The 19,732-nt window shown below is 39.9% G+C and overlaps 2 protein-coding genes across 2 annotated transcripts; both read right to left on the bottom strand.

Moving 5' to 3' along the window:
- Nucleotides 1-279: 279 nt before the first annotated feature.
- On the bottom strand, nucleotides 280-3,741 carry LOC137268065 (sigma non-opioid intracellular receptor 1-like). The gene is made up of 4 exons (XM_067802566.1): nucleotides 3,581-3,741; nucleotides 2,053-2,253; nucleotides 1,253-1,345; nucleotides 280-589 (listed from the first exon to the last, which is right to left on the bottom strand). Exons 1-4 carry the CDS (start codon nucleotides 3,714-3,716, stop codon nucleotides 345-347), a joined length of 675 nt encoding a protein of 224 aa, XP_067658667.1. The 5' UTR covers nucleotides 3,717-3,741; the 3' UTR covers nucleotides 280-344.
- Nucleotides 3,742-5,836: 2,095 nt separating this feature from the next.
- Nucleotides 5,837-13,360, bottom strand: LOC137268444 (uncharacterized). The gene is made up of 3 exons (XM_067803011.1): nucleotides 13,056-13,360; nucleotides 8,395-8,767; nucleotides 5,837-7,353 (listed from the first exon to the last, which is right to left on the bottom strand). Exons 1-3 carry the CDS (start codon nucleotides 13,212-13,214, stop codon nucleotides 6,908-6,910), a joined length of 978 nt encoding a protein of 325 aa, XP_067659112.1. The 5' UTR covers nucleotides 13,215-13,360; the 3' UTR covers nucleotides 5,837-6,907.
- Nucleotides 13,361-19,732: the final 6,372 nt, after the last annotated feature.

Raw genomic sequence — 19,732 nt, 5'->3', positions numbered from 1 at the left:
CTGGGCTTGATTCCCCATATGGGAACAACGTGTGAAGACCATTTCTGGTGTATTGTCGTGATATTGCTGGAACTTTGCTAAAAGTGGCGCAAAACCATATTCAGTCACTGCTGGTTCGTTAGTCAAAACCACAGGTTGTCCTCATCACATGTGGCAGTTTGCTGTGCAGGGAGCTGCATTATCTACAGGTGTATGCCATATGGATGGAATATCTCCAAGTGTGATGACTAAAACTCAGACAAGAGTGTAAGACTGGCTCAAAATCACAAATTCAGAAAATTTTACAAAAATATTTATTCTTTTGTCAGTATACAGTAAAAAATATAAGGCTGGAAGAGCTTTTATTACAGTGCATCCTTGATCTGTTGACGTATTTCTGTGAAATAAGACCCAGCTTCTAAAGCCATAGCTTTGGCATAAATCCTCAATATATAAAACAGTGTAACAAAGTCTGTTGTGCTGAAGAAAGTGTCGGCTAAGGCGAATGTCAAGGTTGATGGTATGAACCCTCGGCCATACTCCACCATCCATGTACCATGTGACCAGGAGACAGACGCGGCCGTCCCTATCGGATGGTACACGATGTCACCTGTAATCAAATTGGCATTGTCAGTATGTCCCAGCTTTGGTGTACATCAAGTTTTACCTGTAAAGATCAGAACTGGTCCTAAGTTGTCCATGTTTGTTGTGAGAGGTGACTAATTGGATCGGGTGGTTAGGCCTGCTGACAAACGTGATGCATGTCATGGTATCCCAGCTGTGTGGATCAATGTTCATGATACAAATCACTGGATTGTATGGTCCAGACTTGATAATTTACAGACAGGTGACATATAGCTGGATTATTGCTGACCAAACAAACAAGCAAACAAACAAACTCCTAAAACCATCAAAACATTGCGACAATGTTGTTTTTAAAAACCAATGACTAAAAACACATTCTGACATGTGAGTTGTGTTAAACACCAGGACTGACCACCCGATCCCGTAAACCACCTTTTACAAAAAGCACGAGTTACTGAAGACCAGTTCTAACCCAGATCTTCATGGGACAACCGGCATAGTAAGACATTAATAATAAATAGTAGGAACATAAGTGATGCAAGCTTCAAGCATGTGGACACTTAAAAACCATAATAGGGATAGTGGTAACAAACCAAAACATTTTGATATGAACCTGTGACATTAGAACAATGATAAATGTTCTTAAGTGTGATGGCAAGATGTGGGTCAGATCTATTTTCTGCATTACCTGGTTCAAATACTGTACTCTTGAGCTGGCCCTCTTGCCACTGTCGGAATGATCCAGTTAATATTGTGTCTGAGATGTTGGCCCAGTATCGCCCTGCAACAAAACATAACATTGAAAGAAACAAAACAATACTTAAAGAAACAATTGCCATATAAAGGACCACTGAACCTGTGGATAATGCAGATTTGCTCATTGGACTGTAGCATTTCAGTGAGGGCTGGGTGAAAGGGAAGCGACTGTGTGGAAGACTACCAATTGATTTGTGAAGACACAGGATAAAATGTATTTTCAGTAACCCATGCTTGTGTTGCGGAGACGGAGAAAATATATAACCCACTTCCATGGTAATCACCAAACTCTCCACGGAGAAACTGGATCACTAGCTGTTTCACGCACAGCATTGTTTGCACTCTCTACTGTAACATAATTAACCATTTTCAACAGCCTGATGTAATCCTATTTGTAACAGTGTCACCCCTTGCCTGGTGTACATCGGTGTAACCTTGAGAGAAGTTCTGAGAGAATACCAACTTATAATATTTTCATTTGGGGTGAGTGAGTTGGTTCTATGTTGCATTCAGCAACATTCCAGACAGTCCAATGATCAACAGCATGAGCACTGATCTGCGAAACTGGCAACCACTGACGTCTTAACCATGTCAACGAGTCTCACCACACGATCCTGTTATTCGCCTCTTCTGACAGGCAGAGTCACCTTTTGTGGCAAGCATGGGTTGCCGAAGGCCTATTCTATCCCATATCTTATTGCGCCTATTCTCAGTAGGACCATCTCATATTACCTGAGTGGCCGACAGTGTCAACTGCTGTGCCAAACAACAGCACATATTCTGTGAGTGATGCATGCAAAATGCACATGGCTCCCATCCACCCTCCGGCATTCATGAAGATCCATTGCATGTCTTCATCAGGCAGAATGTGTCCAGGATACTGGCGTTGGAAGTCCTTGATTATCTTTGGAAAAGATGTTTTGGGATCCTGCCCTGGAACATGTAGAAAAGAATTTGTTCCATGTAACACAACTTGGAACAGAAGTGATAAATATCTGAGTGAGTGAGTGGGTGGGTGGAGTGGAGTGGAGTGGAGTGTGGGACAGAGCGAGTTGGGTTGGTGGGTGGAAAGGAGAGTGGGTGGCTGGTTGGGTGGGTGAATTAGTGAGTGAATGGGTGAGTCTATTAAATTAACATGGGGCCTAAACTGAAAGGCAGTAATATTAATGCAAAGATTATTACGATGTTAACCTCACATAATCAATATTTGCGCATGTCACACGTTTTGGCATGGTGTGCAGAATTAACAAAGCACATGAAAATCAAGAATTTTACAAACCTTTATCAATATACAAAAACATAAGTTGCAGCATTTGACACATCGCTATCGTAGTGGGACAAAGTGTGGATCATCCACACGATAATAACAAGGTCAGCTGCGCGCAACAACATCAATATTCGCGATAGCTAAAATCTGGATAAACAGTATGGGGAATAGTTTTCGCCAGTATAATTAATACTGAAGTTCATGCCTCACAATGCTAATATGAACTTTTTGTTAGGAAATGTTCAAAATTTGTCTACTTTTGTCTGTTTTCATCAAAAAGATACATTAAAACATGTGACATTTCCATTAGTCTTGGATTAAAATTGAAATAATATTTGGAGATTTTTCCTGAATAAACACAAGCATATGTTCGTAATTCATTGATTAGAACCATTTGATTTGATCATAAAAGGTCATATTAACTGCTTTATACCTTCTGAGGTCAGGACCTTTTAGTATTACCGTTAACCAATGCAGACGGCCGTGGATTGAACGAAAACTGGTTTTTAGGGTGCATTTTGGGCCTTAGGCTTTTGCATTAGAGCAGAAGCATAAAAATACGTTTGCTGGAAAGCTTTGTATAAAAAAAATTCTACTTTCAAGCTTGTAACTTCTAAATAGTGACAGCAGGAAAACGAAGACGACACCTTGTTTACAAACACGAAATCTCACGTCACAACTTTATCTGTAGCGAACACGTAAAATCCGGAAGTGATAGGTGCATGAAAATAGATGTCTGCGAATTCTCATTACACTTGGACAACTTTTAAGATTTAGTTAAATGTGAAATAAATATTGATGTTAAACGATAATTTTATAAATTTATTCACTACATAAGTTATTCCACACATGCATGGGTTAGCGACAAGACAATGCTGTTACAATGTTGTACAGTGTTGACCTCGGCTGATCAGTCATAGGGTCGTCGTTCGATAGTACACCTGCACTTTCCGAACCATCAAGCTTGTGACACCTGTGTCAGACGCAACCTACCTATGTATTTCTTCGCTATCTTGGAAACAACTTCATCGGAAAACAAATACGATTTGTGTTCTAGCCAATACTGTATAGAGAATACAATAAATATGATGATAAATGTCCATTTAGCACACGCGCGAAAAAATGCCATGGCATCGCTGGTGAATCGCCGTCTAAGGGAGATCACTCTATTTGAGTGTTGTCTATCTACAAACAGAAAGATGTGTTTTAAGTGGATATGTGGACCGGTTCAGATCTCAGGAAAACTTTTAACTGGCTATTATTACATTTTTGGGTTCCATTTTTATACCTTTGTAACGCAAAAACTGGCATTGTCATTGACGGCGTCTTTGTGGTCCTTGAGTATTTTAACTCTGTTGAAATCCAGACAGGACACACAATTCATGATATCATTCTCAAAGACAGAAGGGGCAAAACGTGGCAGATACTGGACTCATATTGATCTGTATTGCAAGACGGCTGTAACTGATAAGTTACTGGTTAAATATACAACTTCTTGGAACTGAGTCTGGCATTACCCCGAGGAACCTTTGTAATTGAAAAACTGTAGCGATTTGGTCATACTCTCACTTTCTAGGACGTTCGCTCGTCACGACAATGACCCATTTTCACACACTTGAAGTTAAAGTTTCTCGTACTGTGCAGCAGGTGTATGTACATTTTAAAAGTATATGGACTTGGGTTACAAAACTATAATGAAGTACGTACACATTTCTTTTTAACTGAAAACAACACGAAAACCTATATGTGGGATAATATATGTGTTTCTCTGATGTTTATTTTCTTCAAAACAATTTTTGATAAGAAGATTGTTCCAATCCTTACATCCACCTGAGATCTGGGGTTTTCAAAAGAGACAGAATATTGAAATGATGCACAGTAAGTTTTGTAGATTCACGTTACAAATTGGTTACAGATTGCTGCTGCTTATGACGACTACCTCTGTCAAATACTTGAAATGAAAGATTAAAAATATAAAAAATATCTAAAAATTTTATAAGAATATGAAAAACGACCAATTTGGGTAAGTAATGTAAACATTTATTGTTTAGGCATGGGTGTGGAATTGTAAGGAATTAATGTTTGTCTCCACAAAGATTGGACCTCATCTCTTCATGACGGCAATTACTGTGTTTCTATTACTCTTATAAATCTTTGCTGAATTGTGAAAAATATCTCCTGTCTAATATAGTAACGATTAGAAGCGTACTTTTACAATGTTTAGATCGGGATGTAATATGCTCGGTATTAATTCAACCCAGAAAGGCGTGGCTACTAGCACTGGTAATGCTGCATTAAGTTAACACTGCAATGCTGTTGAAGATGAAGTTCATGATATATGCAACTGTAAGGTTCAGGATAATCTCCACCACGTCCTATTTTAAAGACATCAAGTGGGCACTATATCTCCATTCAAAGTCGCTGTACATCCTCAGATATTAACATAATTGAAAACTTTGTGAAATATTTGAAATCATTTATTCGACCCATACTATGTACTCATTTGGTAAGTCAATTATACTATGTACTGTTTCATGTAATGTTTGCAATATTTAGATCAGGATGTAAATTACTCGATATTCAGTTAGCCAGAGAAGGTCTGGGTATTGTCCATGATAATGTTACAGTATGTAAGTATTGTAAACTGATAAAGATTAAGTTCATTTTATGGTCTTTGCCGGCGTCTTATTCTACAGACACCAAGTGGACACTTCGACCCGTGAAGGTCCCGAGGTAGAATAGGCCTTCAGCAAACCCATGCTTGCTATAAAAGGTCACTATACTTGTCGTAAGACGCGACTAACAGGATCGGGTGGTCAGGCTCGCTGACTTGGTTGATATATGTCATCGGTTCCCAATTACGTAGATCGATGATCATGTTGTTGGTCACTGGATTGTCTGGTCCAGACTCGATTATTTACAGACCGCCTCCCTCACTATGCTATGCTGTGCTGTGCTGTGCTGTGCTGTGCTGTGCTGTGCTGTGCTGTGCTGTGCTGTGCTGTGCTGTGCTGTGCTGTGCTGTGCTGTGCTGTGCTATGACTGGGGAAACCGGGGATGGGTATAGTCACAAATTACCACTGAAGAGAATCGAATCCGTTGCATGGCTAGCGAACGCTGTAGCCACCGGGATACACCCAAGCGGGTTTCGTGAGTTCCCGGAAGACTGACGACAGGTTACGGAAAGGGTCGAGTGGCCATGCCTTCGATTAATCAGATGGTGCATATCACAACATCAACACCAGATTATGCAATGCTTTCTTGGTTATATACAAACTTTATTTCGTCAATCTTCCTGATTTTTATATTCGGATATATTGTTTCTCATTCTAAAGTATACTAATCAACTTTGCTTACGAACACCGCGATATTCAAATTATTCAGTTTTTGCTATGCTATTCAAACGTGCAAATATAGGATTAAGATCACATATATGAAGGTGTCGAGATCTGGTATCTGAAGGAGTCGAATATTTCGCGTGGCAGCATATCTGCAGTCTCATGGATGCAAGTTCTACCTAAAAAGAAGCCTATCAACTTTCGAGAAATTTATATGTCTATTTTACGTCACGTCAGTTCATGTTGAACAAATCAAATGTACAGCTTTCGGACAGGCCTTTGTTTTGTGAAAATATTATCCATATAATATAGTTTCGCGTTAATAAACAAGATCAACATACCAAAGAGACACAAAGGTACAATTTCTCATTTATTAGAAACATGTAAATTTGAGTTTGGTTTTTAAGCACCAGTTTGCCATAGATATAATACTGGGGGATATGCTGAGTGTTTCTTCAATTCAAGACTGGGAGACCGTTGAATACAGGGGTCAGTTTAATAAAATTACAGTTTAATGATAACCCAGGGAGTGAACTAAAGCGTTGTATGTTACAGTATGTATGTACATCTTTCATTTTTTCAATTATTACGCCACGACTGTGGTAACTGTTACATATTATACATTGTATATACTGAAACAAAGTATACACGCAACACTAGTTTTAGCCTCTTTGATGAGTGTTACCGGCATAACACGGCAGGCGGGTGTAGGAAAATCTGAGTGACGTGTTCAGATTCTCTAGTTGGGTTCAACACGTGAAGATCATTTCTGGTGTTTCTTTATATAAAATCTGCGAAAAACATTCACCATTCAGACATTTCGTACACTTGTTATAATAGATTTCAGTAGATACCAGTCACACTTAGATCACATTTAAGATATGGTCGTTAATGACGCTGTCTGATTATCGATGCTGTGTTAGCAGTATATGGAGGGTAACACGGCAGTCAGTATGTCCGGAGTAGCAGATCCTATCGACTCTTAAACACATTTGCAGTACAATGGAAGACAGTGTCCGGCTGCGCAGCTGAGTGTACACCATCGGTCAAGGCTCGGAACACCCGCCCAGTTGTTGACCCCAAAGCATTTCTGACCTCCGCTGGTCGCTGGCGCTTGTGTTTGTATTGGCTGGTACGGCTTGGGTGTTTCGACTGGTTGATAAGGCCTCTGTGTTTTGATTGGCTGATATGGCTGCGCTGTTACGATTGGCTGATATGGTTGCGCTGTTACGATTGGCTGATATGGCTTTGGTGTTTGGATTGGCTGATATGGCTTCGGTGTTGTCTCTGGTCGTTGTGTTCCAGGCTTTGCAGTGATTGGATTGCTGCCATCGCCCGTAATGGCTACATCAGCGCAGCCGTAGAATTCTTCCTGCAGACCACATCCAACGCACGCCCTACCGTCCGGGTCAACTCCGTAACTGTTACCTGAAGTAAAAGCACAGTGTGTGGTATCAGAACCGCAGCGTGGAAACAAAAGCAATAACCACCGGAAATTACATATTTCTGACTAATGCTTTATGGGGCTGGGGTGGACAAAGTGTTTTCGTTTTTCATCAAAACATAACTTCCCATTCTGTGAAAGAAGGAGTCAAACAACGTTTTAAGATATTCAGCAAACAACTCTGTTTGGTAATTGTTTTCGAGTGATATAAACTATTTGGGTGAAGAAAGTATATCGATTTTAGGTTATATAAACTTGAAGGACATGTTGCTAGATGTAATTATGTCTGTTTTACCTTCTCTGACTGCTGAAGCTAGAAGTGGAATTCTAGCTATTCTAGGCATTTACAAATTGGACGAACATGGATACATGTCCTGTTTTTATGGATAACAACTTCTTTTTATTTTTTATACGACGTTTCAAAGCTTATCAGGCAAATGCCGAGTTCATCAGGCCAATGCCAAGTCAGTGTGTTTGTGTGTGTGTGTGCTTGAGTGTGTGCTTGTGTGTGCGTGCGTGTGTGTACGTGTGTGTGTGCGTGCGTGCGTGCGTGCGTGCGTGTGTGTGTGTGTGTGTGTGTGTAAGACATGTTTACAGAAAGTAATCTGCAGCAATGGAATTCTCTGTACAAATGTATGAAGACTGGAAGGGTTTACCCAACTGCGTTTGAAATGAAATGAAATGAAACGAACATTTCTCGGAAGGCGATTTTCAAAGTCAAGGTGTCTTACAATCCCAGTAAACAGTTCTGTATTAAGCTTTCCTGTAATTATTAATTGTCTCCATGGGCAAGTTTAAGGCAGCGTAGGAATATTCTTTGAGCGTTGGCAAAGCAAATGACGTTATTTTCAACAAATGTAAGATTAAGACAATTTTAAAATGAACTGTAAAATTATATAAAAAAAGAATAAAGTGAAAGGTTAGGGTTTTTTTCAGATTTGTTATGTTTTGCTTACCCATCATATTTACGAAGTCAAATTAAATTCCTGTTATCGCAATCAGAAAAATGAATCACTGAAGTTTACCTGTTTTCCAGCGCCACTGAAGAACACACTGAGTGCAGGTGAGACCTGGTGGAAGTTGCACGTTTATGTTGAAAGGTCCGGTGTCGCTCGTGATGTAGTATTTGGTGCCGTTCCTGTCAGTCAAGGGCAACACGTGGGCGTCCAGACACTCCTTGGTAGCTGGTTTGTCGGGGTTGTTGTTCGGGCACAATTTGAATTCAAACCAGCCCATGTGATTGGCTGTGACGATGACCTGGATTGTGATTCTGTCACCTGACCGGTAGGTTTTGGAGATGGTGCCTGTCGCGTATTTCCCTCCAGCCTCGTTTTCCCTGGGTCCTTGCCAAGGGTCGCCGCATATACCGCATTTCCCATGGTGGACAAAGTTTTCATTCTGAAAACAGTAATAATGACAATGACGACGATGACGATTCATGTTTGAATCAGGATATATTAATAATAGAGTGGCCAGACAAACCAGTGACTGATAGTAGAAAGTAGGGACCGATGTCCGAATATACGTCATCAATGAAGCCACAGAGACCAGATCTATTAAGTCGCCTTTCAGAACAGAGGAAGGCTGGTGGGGTAGCCTGGTTGGTTAAAGCGTTCGTTCGTCACGCCGAAGGCGTGGGTTCCATTCTAAACACGGACACAACAGGTGAAGCCCATTTCTGGTGTCCTCGCCATGATGTTGGTGGAATATTGATAAAAACGACGTAACAGATTAGCACGGTAAGGACTATGTCTTGCCCACTATCATGGCACGGCGACCTCCTTTAAGAACCTACCAATGGCTTCATACACGACATGATTTGGTAGTATCGTCTCTCTAACATACTTGTTTATTCATAATTGCTGTTTATACTAAACAAGCCTCTTAAGCGAGCATAAGTTTGTTAAGACCATTTCTAACCCCGCCACGGCAACCCCCTTTAAGAACCTATACCTTTGCCTTCTGTTGATACTTAACACAGTAGAATTTTGTAGCACTGGCTTTCTAATATGCATGTTTATTAATAGTGCTATTTGGACTTATCAAGCCTCTCAGACGAGAATGCGTCAGCGAGGACCACTTGTGTTCTTGTCGCGGCGACCCCCTTTAAGAACATACCCAAAGCAGATGGAGGATACCCGGCGTAGAAGAATTCTGTAGTATAATCTCTCGAACAGACATGTTATTGCTAATTACTATTTGTACTTAGCAGGCTGTCGTTTTGATAACTTTAGCGTACACAAGATAAGCTTGGAGATTTATCCAGTGTTCACATGACCTTACATCACCATGACCTCAAAACTCTGGCATCCAGGGATCTTTGCAAAGAATCAGATGATTTGTTGCGCGCGCTTTGTCAACAACGACACTGACTCGTGAAAACTTTTGGCTGAAATACCCGCGTTTCTGAGGGCACTTGTTATTTCGGTGTTTATTTCGCAGACGCTTACAAAGCGTTTATACAATATACCAGCAGTGCTCGGCAACGTGGAGACTGTTTTGTTGAAGATGAGATTTGTCACGATCAGTCCAGGTATGTTGAGATAAATAGGTGTCTGAAAAAGCATTAGATTTTCAGGTATATGTGTCACAGAAACACGTGTTGTTAATGGCACGTGTCTGCTTACAGCTGATTTTATAACCATAAATTCAGTTGCCTTAAACAAAACACCTTTTGTTAAATAGGACAGTACACCTATTACTATAAGCGACGCATCCATTATGTAACAAGTGAAGATTCGGGTTGGAATTGTTATAATGTTATCACCCAAAAATCGAACTTTAAGGCGTACGTCTAGGAAGCGGGTATGAATACAATTTGTGGGTAAACCACCCACTGAGGCCAAACATTGGGAAAGTTCATAGCTATGTTTTGCAATGCTCACACAAGCACATACCATTCCAAAACTTTATGTATCCGGGTTAGAGTTGGTCATCTGCATCCCATTCTTATCGTAAGAGGCAACTAACGGGATCGGGTGGTCAGACTCACTGACTTGGTTTATACATATGCAACTAATGGGATCGGGTGGTCAGGCTCACTGACTTGGTTTACACATATCATCGTATCCCAGTTATGAAGATAGATACTCATGCTGTTGATCACTGCATTGTCTGGTCCAGACTCGATTATTTACAGACCGCCACCGTGTTACCGTTCTTCAACGCCGCACTGATCAACATTCCAGCTTTATGATCCAGTGATCAGTAACGTAAACATCTATCTACGCTACTGGGATATGATGACATGTGGTCAACCAAGTCAGCGAGTCGGACCACTCAATCTCATTAGTGGCTTCTTACTGTGAGGGGTCGTGGGGTGGCCTAGTGGTTAAAGCATTCGCTCGTCACGCCGAAGACCCGCGTTCGACCCCCCCCCCACCACCACCACGTGATATTGCTGGAATATTGCTAAAAGCGGCGTAAAACTAAGCTCACTTACTCACTCATGGCTTGCTGATGACCAGTTTATGGTTTAACATGTTCGAGTGCTTCAGATGTCTGTCTCAGATTGTTTTTGAAAGAAGGCAATTGAAACCAAACGCGAGGAAGGATTTCGCCACTATCGTCACTCGACAGAATGATTCGTACAAAGTATTTCAGAACAGTGTACGATTGAGAAAATTTAGCAGAATCTGTATTTTCAATTGGATTAACCTTTCCACGTATGACGGACAGTTTACAGGCCATGTAATATTGCTCAGTACAATGCCAAAGTACACAATAGTTTAGAGCTAGATATCGACCCCTGAGATTTCGACTGAAAAATGATTAAATTTTGCTATTAACAATGTACAGCTTGGCAGCCTTTTCACTGAAGTTTATTTAAAGAAATACTTCAAAATTTGTAAAATAGACATAGACATTAGGAAAAGCTGCATGGAGTATCACACACACACACACACACACACACACACACACGGACCTGCTACATACATACATACATACATACATACATACATACATACATACATACATACATACATACATACATACATACATACATACATACATACATACATACATACATACATACATACATCAAGAGAGGATAATAGGATCTGTCACCTGTGCAATTAACTCTTGGACGAATATATATATATATATATATATACCCGTTTCTATTAATTTGAGCAGCAGGATTTCCTAAAACACCAAAGGTCACTGTAAAAAATGCCTGTATTTAACATTCCCCCAAGACCAAAGAAGTGGATTTCTGGCGGTGTAATATAAACACATACTTCAAGCAGCTGTTTAGCTCCCTGTTCGGCACATAAACAACACTCTTTTGTATCTGTGTGTGTGTATTTGTGTATTGTTATCGTCACCATTTCACCGAATATATAGTCGTGACAACGTTAAATATTACCAATTCACCATTTTCTGCTCTTTAATGTCATAGGCAAACTTAATAATGATAAAAGTTGTTCGGTTTACTACCACTATGCGAAATTCAACCCGTACCATTCGTGACTAACTCTTCGTCTCTGAATATACAGACCCGTGCAAAAATTATTCGGACACTTGACGTAATTTCCATAGACTTACACGTTATTTCAGTGCAGCGTAAGTAATTTTCATTAAAGTGTTTCAGTCACTGTGAAATCGTGACTACAATCGTGACCACGAGGCCTTTACGCAATCGGCAATATTCGGCTCGTCCCGGAAGAAGACGAGTAGTTATGAATGAACCTATTTGATTCAAGCTTTTAATCAGTTGTTCCCGTGGTTTGCGAGTGTCTGATTAGCAGCAGCTTATGACAGTTCACACCATCCGGATGTTTTACAGGCGCCACATATATCGATAAACCTGCTAAACCCTTAAAAAGGTAGGATAACAACTTTGTTGCTTTGAGAGCGGCGTTTCGGTGTAGGTTCTAACCACATAGGTTCGCATCTCTGGTTGGACAATAATTTAAAAATATAAACATCCAGACTTTTGCAATTGTACAATGTTTTTAGATGCTATAATTTACTTATATTTCAAATTTGAACAAAATCGGCGCAGAAATGGATTTTTGAAAATTATTATCCAAACAGAGATTCGAACGCCAGTGGTTCTAACACTGCTATCAAGCAAATGATCATAGCAATAAAGAAGTTGATCATCCATATATTGTTATCTTTACTTACCGCCCCGACTTCTAAATGCCTCTCTAAGAAACAATTAATAAAGCTATCAAAGAAGTAAGGATGGATACATGCTTTATGTTAACAAACTGAGTGAAAAGAATAGCACTGCGTTAAAGATCTCTGTTTAGTAAATCACAAATGAATTTCAAAATAAAGGTTCGTACATCACGGCTCCTGGTTCGCCCCGGTGTAATTCTTGCTCTTCATCATGTTCGTGTTTCACCATAGTGGTAAAGTTTCCCATTAAGCTGAATTCCCTGATGTTTGTTTGTTTATGTTTTAACGCGGCAATCTGCAGTATTCTAGCTATTGTCGGTGGTTTGCCAATAGTCGACACTGGCCCGGGCAACCCAGTGATCAACAGCATGAGCACCGACCTTTTCATGATGACGTGTATCAACCAGTCGGCGAGCCTGACCTTAACCCATTAGTCGCCTTTTACGACAAGCATTGCTTGCTGAAAACCAATACTTTAATGTTGTAATTTCAAAGTAGCGTTAAACCCGTCACTCACTCACTCACTCACTGACTGTAGATACTGATATCGACTTACATAGTTTCCTCCACAAAATAGCTGGTTGTCATTGTAGTTAATGGGAGTGTTGAATCCTTTTCTCCACATACTAGACCTACTGGGAGGCTCGAACAGGTACCCATGGCCCGTCACGAGGGGACACAACGCAAACAACATCAACTGCACCAGTAACGTCATTTTCGAGTCCACGTTCTTGACGATCTGACGTTCAACATTGGAGAGTCCTGTATTTATAGGAAGGTACTATCTACTTACGATTAAGGGCTTTGTGTACAGGACACTGCTATAACTTATCTTATCAGAATGCCGTATTGTATTGTAACAATCGTTGTCTATGAGACGCAAATATGGCGCCGGGTTCACATTAGTCAATTAATAAGTTGACGTTTCTGTGTTGTCGTTGACGACGTGCGTTCCCCACGATGCTGTCTCAGACGTGGGGGCTGCGTTATCTTCAAACAGCTTCACTACCAGAACACCAAGGTACGCTGGTTATGTGTTCGCTAACCTTAAGGAACCCGGATGCAGATGACAACGGCGCACGATACCAGCGACGTTGTTGGACGGAACATTGAATACGTCACACCGACGCGTGACGTTGTTGTAAGCTAGGAAACTATTCAGATCATAGTTCATCAGTCTGACGGAACACTTTGTCGTTTATTTTGCATTCCAGTTATTGAGATGGGAGAGTCTGCTTAGACACAAAAGAGTGTTGTTTATGCCGAACAGGGAGCTAAACAGCTGCTTGAAGTATGTGTTTATATTACACCGCCAGAAATCCACTTCTTTGGTCTTAGGGGAATGTTAAATACAGGCATTTTTTACAGTGCCCTTTAGTGCTTTGGGAAATCCTGCTGCTCAAATGAATAGAAACATATATATATATATATATATATATATATATATATATGTGTGTGTGTGTGTGTGTGTGTGTGTGTGTGTGTGTGTGTGTGTGTGTGTGTGTGTGTGTGTGTGTGTGTGTGTAGACATCAAGAGAGGATAATAGGATCTGTCACCTGTGCAATTAACTCTTGGACGAATATAATTTTCTCTGCGTATGAGCACTTTGCTAGTCTTTGAGACGCACACATTTAAAAAGCTATTATCTTGTACATCGTAACTTCAATAACTATTTATCTGTGTTAAACTATTCGACCCGGTCGCTCTTAGAACGTTTGTGTTTGCACATCCATCATATTTTTTTGCCAGAAAATACTTTTTACTTTTTCAAGTGTCTACTGCTTAAATTGTGTGTAAAACTGCACTGTATGCATGTTACCTTTCCAATGGAGAAATTAATAAAGGCCAGTGCCTCCTTTCACTAAGCACTAAGGCGATCGTAAGTCATCAAGGTAACCTTAGTGTAGTGTTAAATAAAGAGAGTTAAGGTTTACCTTAGTAAAGGCTGCTTCGTGACAGAAGCCCAAGAATGATGGTCTAAAAAACTAAACCTTTATAGTGAGAGTTTAAGGTGAGGTTTACTCTTTCGTAGCTCGGTACAAGATGGAGCTCAAGACAATGTACACATATGACATATCGTGGGGCGAATCTTCAAATTACATTTGCCAAGGACTTGTGACCCTGGTGGGGTGGGGTCCGATGGGGTGAAAAAAAGAAGTTGGGATAGTGGTTAAACCGTTTGCTAGTCACGCCCCACACGGGTACAATGTGTGAAGCCCTTTTCTGCTGTCCGCTGTCGCGATATTCCTGGAATATTGCTAAGAGAGGTGTAAAACCACACTCACTTCCTCACTCACTGTGGCTTTGGGTTCGAATCCCGTGACAGCATTTGGTTTGTCAACATGTACGTACGTCAGGGTATCGGCAAAGCCTTAAATGTATGAGACGTTCACTTAAACTTAATTATCGGCTCATTGTCTCTTTGACAATGATATTTGTAGACTTTGGGGTTGCTTAAAAATACAGAAAATGCCGAAAAGAAATATTTTGACTGACCTTTTCCTATGAGATGAGGTGAGAGAAGGTGAGGTAAGGTGAGCTTAGGTGAAATGGGGTCTAACGATTATTTCGCTCACATGACGACATGCATGCGTGTGTATATGTGGGTGCTTGTACTAGCCCAGACTTAAGCTGGTTTTACAGTGCTAGCTGACTGACATACCATGTTGCAGTAAAGCATGAATACTCCACTCACACACATTACACTGACTCCGAGCCATCCAGCTCTTCTTGTACCTCGTAATGGCGAGCGCCAGACAAGGACCAACAAATACCAAGTTCTTTTGGGATCGAACCCGCGACGCTCTAACCACTACACCACGGAGACGGTCTGGTTACCAATATTTGTCCTGGGGAGGTAGGGGTCATGAGAAATATGAGAAAGGGGGTAAAGGTGATGCGGTAATTGATACTGTACATGACATCCAAAGGGGGTGGGGGTACCACTTACTTTGTACTTAAATAGTAATGGGTCGGGGAGTGGAGGTGGTCAGTCATATCGTACATGCTCCTCCATAAAAATCATCATCACCCCACCAGCCATAAATTATGAATGATAAAATAATTTTATGAATAATGAGTTTTGTCCCGTTTCAATAATCATTGCCGAACTGAGTGAGTGAGTGAATTTCATGCCGCTTATTAGAAATATTCCAGAGAATCAGGACGGGACAAATGGGGAATCGAACCAGAGTCTTCCGCCTGACGCGTGAACACCTTAATCACTAAGCTATCCCACCGCCCCTTGTCCAACTGGACCTGCGGAGTGACAACCACCCCCTTCTTCCATCCCACGTTATAGAATCTGGTTGGCTTAGATTGAGTCCTTCTAAATACCGTGTTATATTCTTTCGACTTCTTTCTAAATAAAGCAATATGAAAACAGGTACTGTATAAATAAATTAACATTCGATTATGTGTGTTGCATTCCTATTTAAATTGGCCTGTATATTTTTACGATATTCTCTACATTAAAACAATGGCTCCCTGGTTTCGATTATAATGCACCCTGTAACCGCAGAATTTTAATTTCAGTCACTTCTAATTCTTATCTAACGCGTCATAAGCACGGTTAGTCATCTCCGTGTAACAACTTTATCAATTACCGGAAAGGCGTGGACTGTAGATATGGATACATCGATTGTCATTCCCGGCTTGGTTAGGGTGAAGCCTTTGACGCAACACGATCAGACGGTAGGTGGCGCCACACAGGTACTGCTGACCGTGAGGGACTTAACATGGATAATGTTTCACTTACTGCGTGGGTGTGGTAACGAGGTGTGTGCTTGATGTTTGAGGCCTAACTCACACTTTCTGTTTATACTGGGGGTCCCATATTGGGGCTCGTGTTGATAATTAAATCTGGACCAAACAAACCAGTGATTGATATCATCGATCCTCGCCGTTGACGCACGCTGATGCCCCGTCAACCAAGTCACCGAACCTGATCACTAGAACGCGTTCCCCGACCTGTGTAAGCATTGGGGATCAATTCTAAGGAAGTTATTGCATAGAACATCAACAGGATAAGGTGAGTTGTGGAGAAATTGGGTAAACAAAGCTTTCAGGATTGTAGAATGTGTATGTCTGGGTGCGTGCGTGTCCAAACATGGAGTGAGTGACAGAGTTTGGTTTGGCGCCGCCCTTAGCAATATTCCAGCTATATCACGGCGGGGGACACTAGAAATGGGGAATTGAACCCGGGTCTTCGGTGTGACAAGCAAACACCATAACCACTTGGCTATCCAACTGCCCCATGGCGAATTGGACCTGCGGAGTAACAACCACCCCTTTTTCCTCCCCTAAACATCAGAAAGGGGCTTCACACATTGTGCCAATGCGAGTAACTGAACCGGGGTCGTCAGGTTGCCGAGCGAAAACCTTTATAGTCTGGTTGCAGTGAAAACGAACAGATAAATTTCACTTTAAAGAAGAAAGTAATTCAAATACACTGAAATTACGATTTTGCGAATGCTCGTGGTCTTACCTTGCCAACTGAACATTTAAATATCAGGATTGTATTCGACTAAGGGTAAAAGTTAATTAACAAACAATCAGTTTCATATCGCTATTGTTGTATTACAAGGGGTAAGCGCAGTAGTTGGAACAGTGAAACAAATGGACGAGCGCCATGTGATCAGCGTTAACTTGGACCGGAAACATTTCCGCCCGTAACCCCCGTTTTATTTTATCATTCTATAATAAAGAACAAATTTTTTTTAGCAAAAATCCTTAACACTTATCATTACTGTAACCCTAAACCACATTCTTACTCTAATCCTAAGACCCTAAAACCTCGAAATAATCCTAATAAATTGGATACTTTTCAAGCGGGGGAAAGATTTCCGCCCGTAACCCCCTTTTATTTTATCATTCTATAATATAACCCTATTTGTTCTTGGTGTTTACCCCCTTGTAACGCAAACCAATAACAGCGATTTGAAACTAATATCGTTTGTTAAACAACTTTTATCCTAAGTCTTCACATTGATAAACAGGCAAACACAACGTTGCGCAAGTGACTTTATTAAAGTTTCTAAAGCTCTTATCGGCAGTTATTTAGCAGTTTTGATTTTTATTATCAAGAATTTTCAAGATGGAACATGTATTTTTCCTGAGTTTTGGAGTATAAGCACTATTTATCCCTTTAATAAATCTGGTGTAAAAAGTAACCCCAATAATAATAATAATAAATGCATCTCTCTTCTTAGTTCTGTGTGTAAAATATTCACTTCCATTCTCAATAATAGGTTAAAGTTTTGGTGTGAAGAGAAGAATATTATTCGTGAAGCTCAGGCAGGATTCAGGGCCATTTATTCTACTACTGATATTTTTTTGTCTCAATTCAGGCTATAGTAAAGAAATACTCATATGCGAAGAAATGACGGTTCTATTGCCTGTTTATAGAATTTTCAAAGGCCCTTGATACTGTTAATCATACAAAATCTTCTGTCAAGTCTGAAAAAAGCTGATGTTGTTGATAATTATTCATGTATGTTATCGGATTGGGTCAGACCATCTTACGCTAGTTTGATCGTAGTATTGGTACGAGACAGGGTTTCATCCTCAGCCCTCAGTTGTTTATTATTTTTATTAATCAGAACATGGAAAGTATGGAGCAATGTGGTGGTCGTGGTATATTTATTACACCTGGCCCCGATTTCTCGAAACAAACTGAAGTTTTTACTCAAATTTGAAAATGAGTTTGACAATTTGAAACTGCTTTATTTGTAACTCATATGCAAATTTGTAAATACATAACGCCAAAACACCTTAAACAATATATTCACAAAAATCAATCTGTTTACTATTTTGAGGTTAGTATCAATTTCAGTAAATTCAGGAAAATGTATTTTCTCAAATTTGAGTAAAAACTCGAACTTAAGTAAAAACTCAGACTTAAGTTTGTCTCGAGAATTGGGGCCTGATGCTAATTATCTGTATGATCTAATGTTCGCGGATGTCTCAAATACTACTCTCCAGCTAAAGAAAATGATTCATGGTCTTGAAAATTGTTTCAACTTACTGATATAAAGGTTAATATTGATAAAACTAAAGCTATTGCTTTCAGGAATAGTGGGCCCCTTAGACAGTATGAAAAGTGGTTTCATTATGGTCAAAGGCTGGAAGTTTCATACTATAGGCACTAGTATTTGAGCATTGTGTTCACGCCATGGCTAGAATGGACTAAAACACTGACTACTCCTGCCTCTCAAGCCATTAAAACCCTTATGGCTGTCTATAGATACCCTAGAAAGAGTAGGTTATTTGTCATGTGCAGATCTTTTCAAAATATTTGATGCTATGGTTAAAACTATTCTTTGTTACGGTTCATATACTTGAGATGTCACGCATCGTAAAATCATTGAACAATTCCTGATTAAAAAACGTGTAAATATTTCTTAAAAGCTGTCAAAAACACTTGTAACAATATAGATATTGGTGAGTGTGGCAGATTCCCTCTTAAACATACTTATAATATTATGTCAACGGCAGTTAAATATTGGTGTAGACTTTGAAGTTTTCCAAGTTGTAGATTACCTCATCAGATGTATTTAATATTAAAGTCTTTGGATGACTGGTCATATCATATCAAACATATTTTATTTAGATTTGGGTTTGGCTTTGTTTGGATTTCGCAGGATTTTGGAGACATTGATGGTTTCATATCTGTTTTTAAGCAGAGATTGATAATCTTTCACAAGATTGACACCCATCCCAACGTAATACAACCTTGCCTTGTGTTATGAATATATACTTTTCAAGTCACCCCTTTATTGTTGAAACGTATCTGTAGTTTAGATATTGCTCCACATTTAAGAAATGGTGTGTCAAGATTTACATGTGATATTTTTAAACTAAGTTCTGAGACCGGTAGATATAACATTGTCCCCTATGAGTCAAGTTTGGTCATGTTTTGAACATGTTTTACTTTATTGTAAAGTCTACCTGGATATAAGGAACACATTTCTGGATAAATATTAAAAAAACAACTCTATCACAATACAGTTTTGTCGACGTAATGTCTTCAACAAACTTAAACGTTATAAAAATATGCTTATTTATATGTAATGTTTGGGGAAAAATATTATATTTTTGACTGTAACAGACATGTAACTTCATACAATATGTGTATATGTATGAATGTATTTTGGGCCAGGGCCCCATTACTGAATACAGTGTATGTCTGAATAAATGTTCAATTGGCAAGGTAAAATTATGAGGTTTCGCAA

This window comes from Haliotis asinina, chromosome 16, assembly GCF_037392515.1.
Source record: "Haliotis asinina isolate JCU_RB_2024 chromosome 16, JCU_Hal_asi_v2, whole genome shotgun sequence".
Taxonomy (NCBI): Eukaryota; Metazoa; Mollusca; class Gastropoda; order Lepetellida; family Haliotidae; genus Haliotis; species Haliotis asinina.
This window is presented reverse-complemented; position numbering and strand designations above follow the sequence as displayed.

Coding starts and splice junctions, on each gene's coding strand:
- LOC137268065 (XM_067802566.1), bottom strand. CDS start 3,716: ATGGCATTTTTTCGCGCGTGTGCTAAATGGACATTTATCATCATATTT. Junction 1,346..2,052: donor TGACACTGTCGGCCACTCAG/GTAATATGAGAT, acceptor GTTTTGTTGCAG/GGCGATACTGGGCCAACATC. Junction 590..1,252: donor GAGTACAGTATTTGAACCAG/GTAATGCAGAAA, acceptor ATTTGATTACAG/GTGACATCGTGTACCATCCG.
- LOC137268444 (XM_067803011.1), bottom strand. CDS start 13,214: ATGACGTTACTGGTGCAGTTGATGTTGTTTGCGTTGTGTCCCCTCGTG. Junction 8,768..13,055: donor TATTTTGTGGAGGAAACTAT/GTAAGTCGATAT, acceptor TACTGTTTTCAG/AATGAAAACTTTGTCCACCA. Junction 7,354..8,394: donor TCAGTGGCGCTGGAAAACAG/GTAAACTTCAGT, acceptor CTTTTACTTCAG/GTAACAGTTACGGAGTTGAC.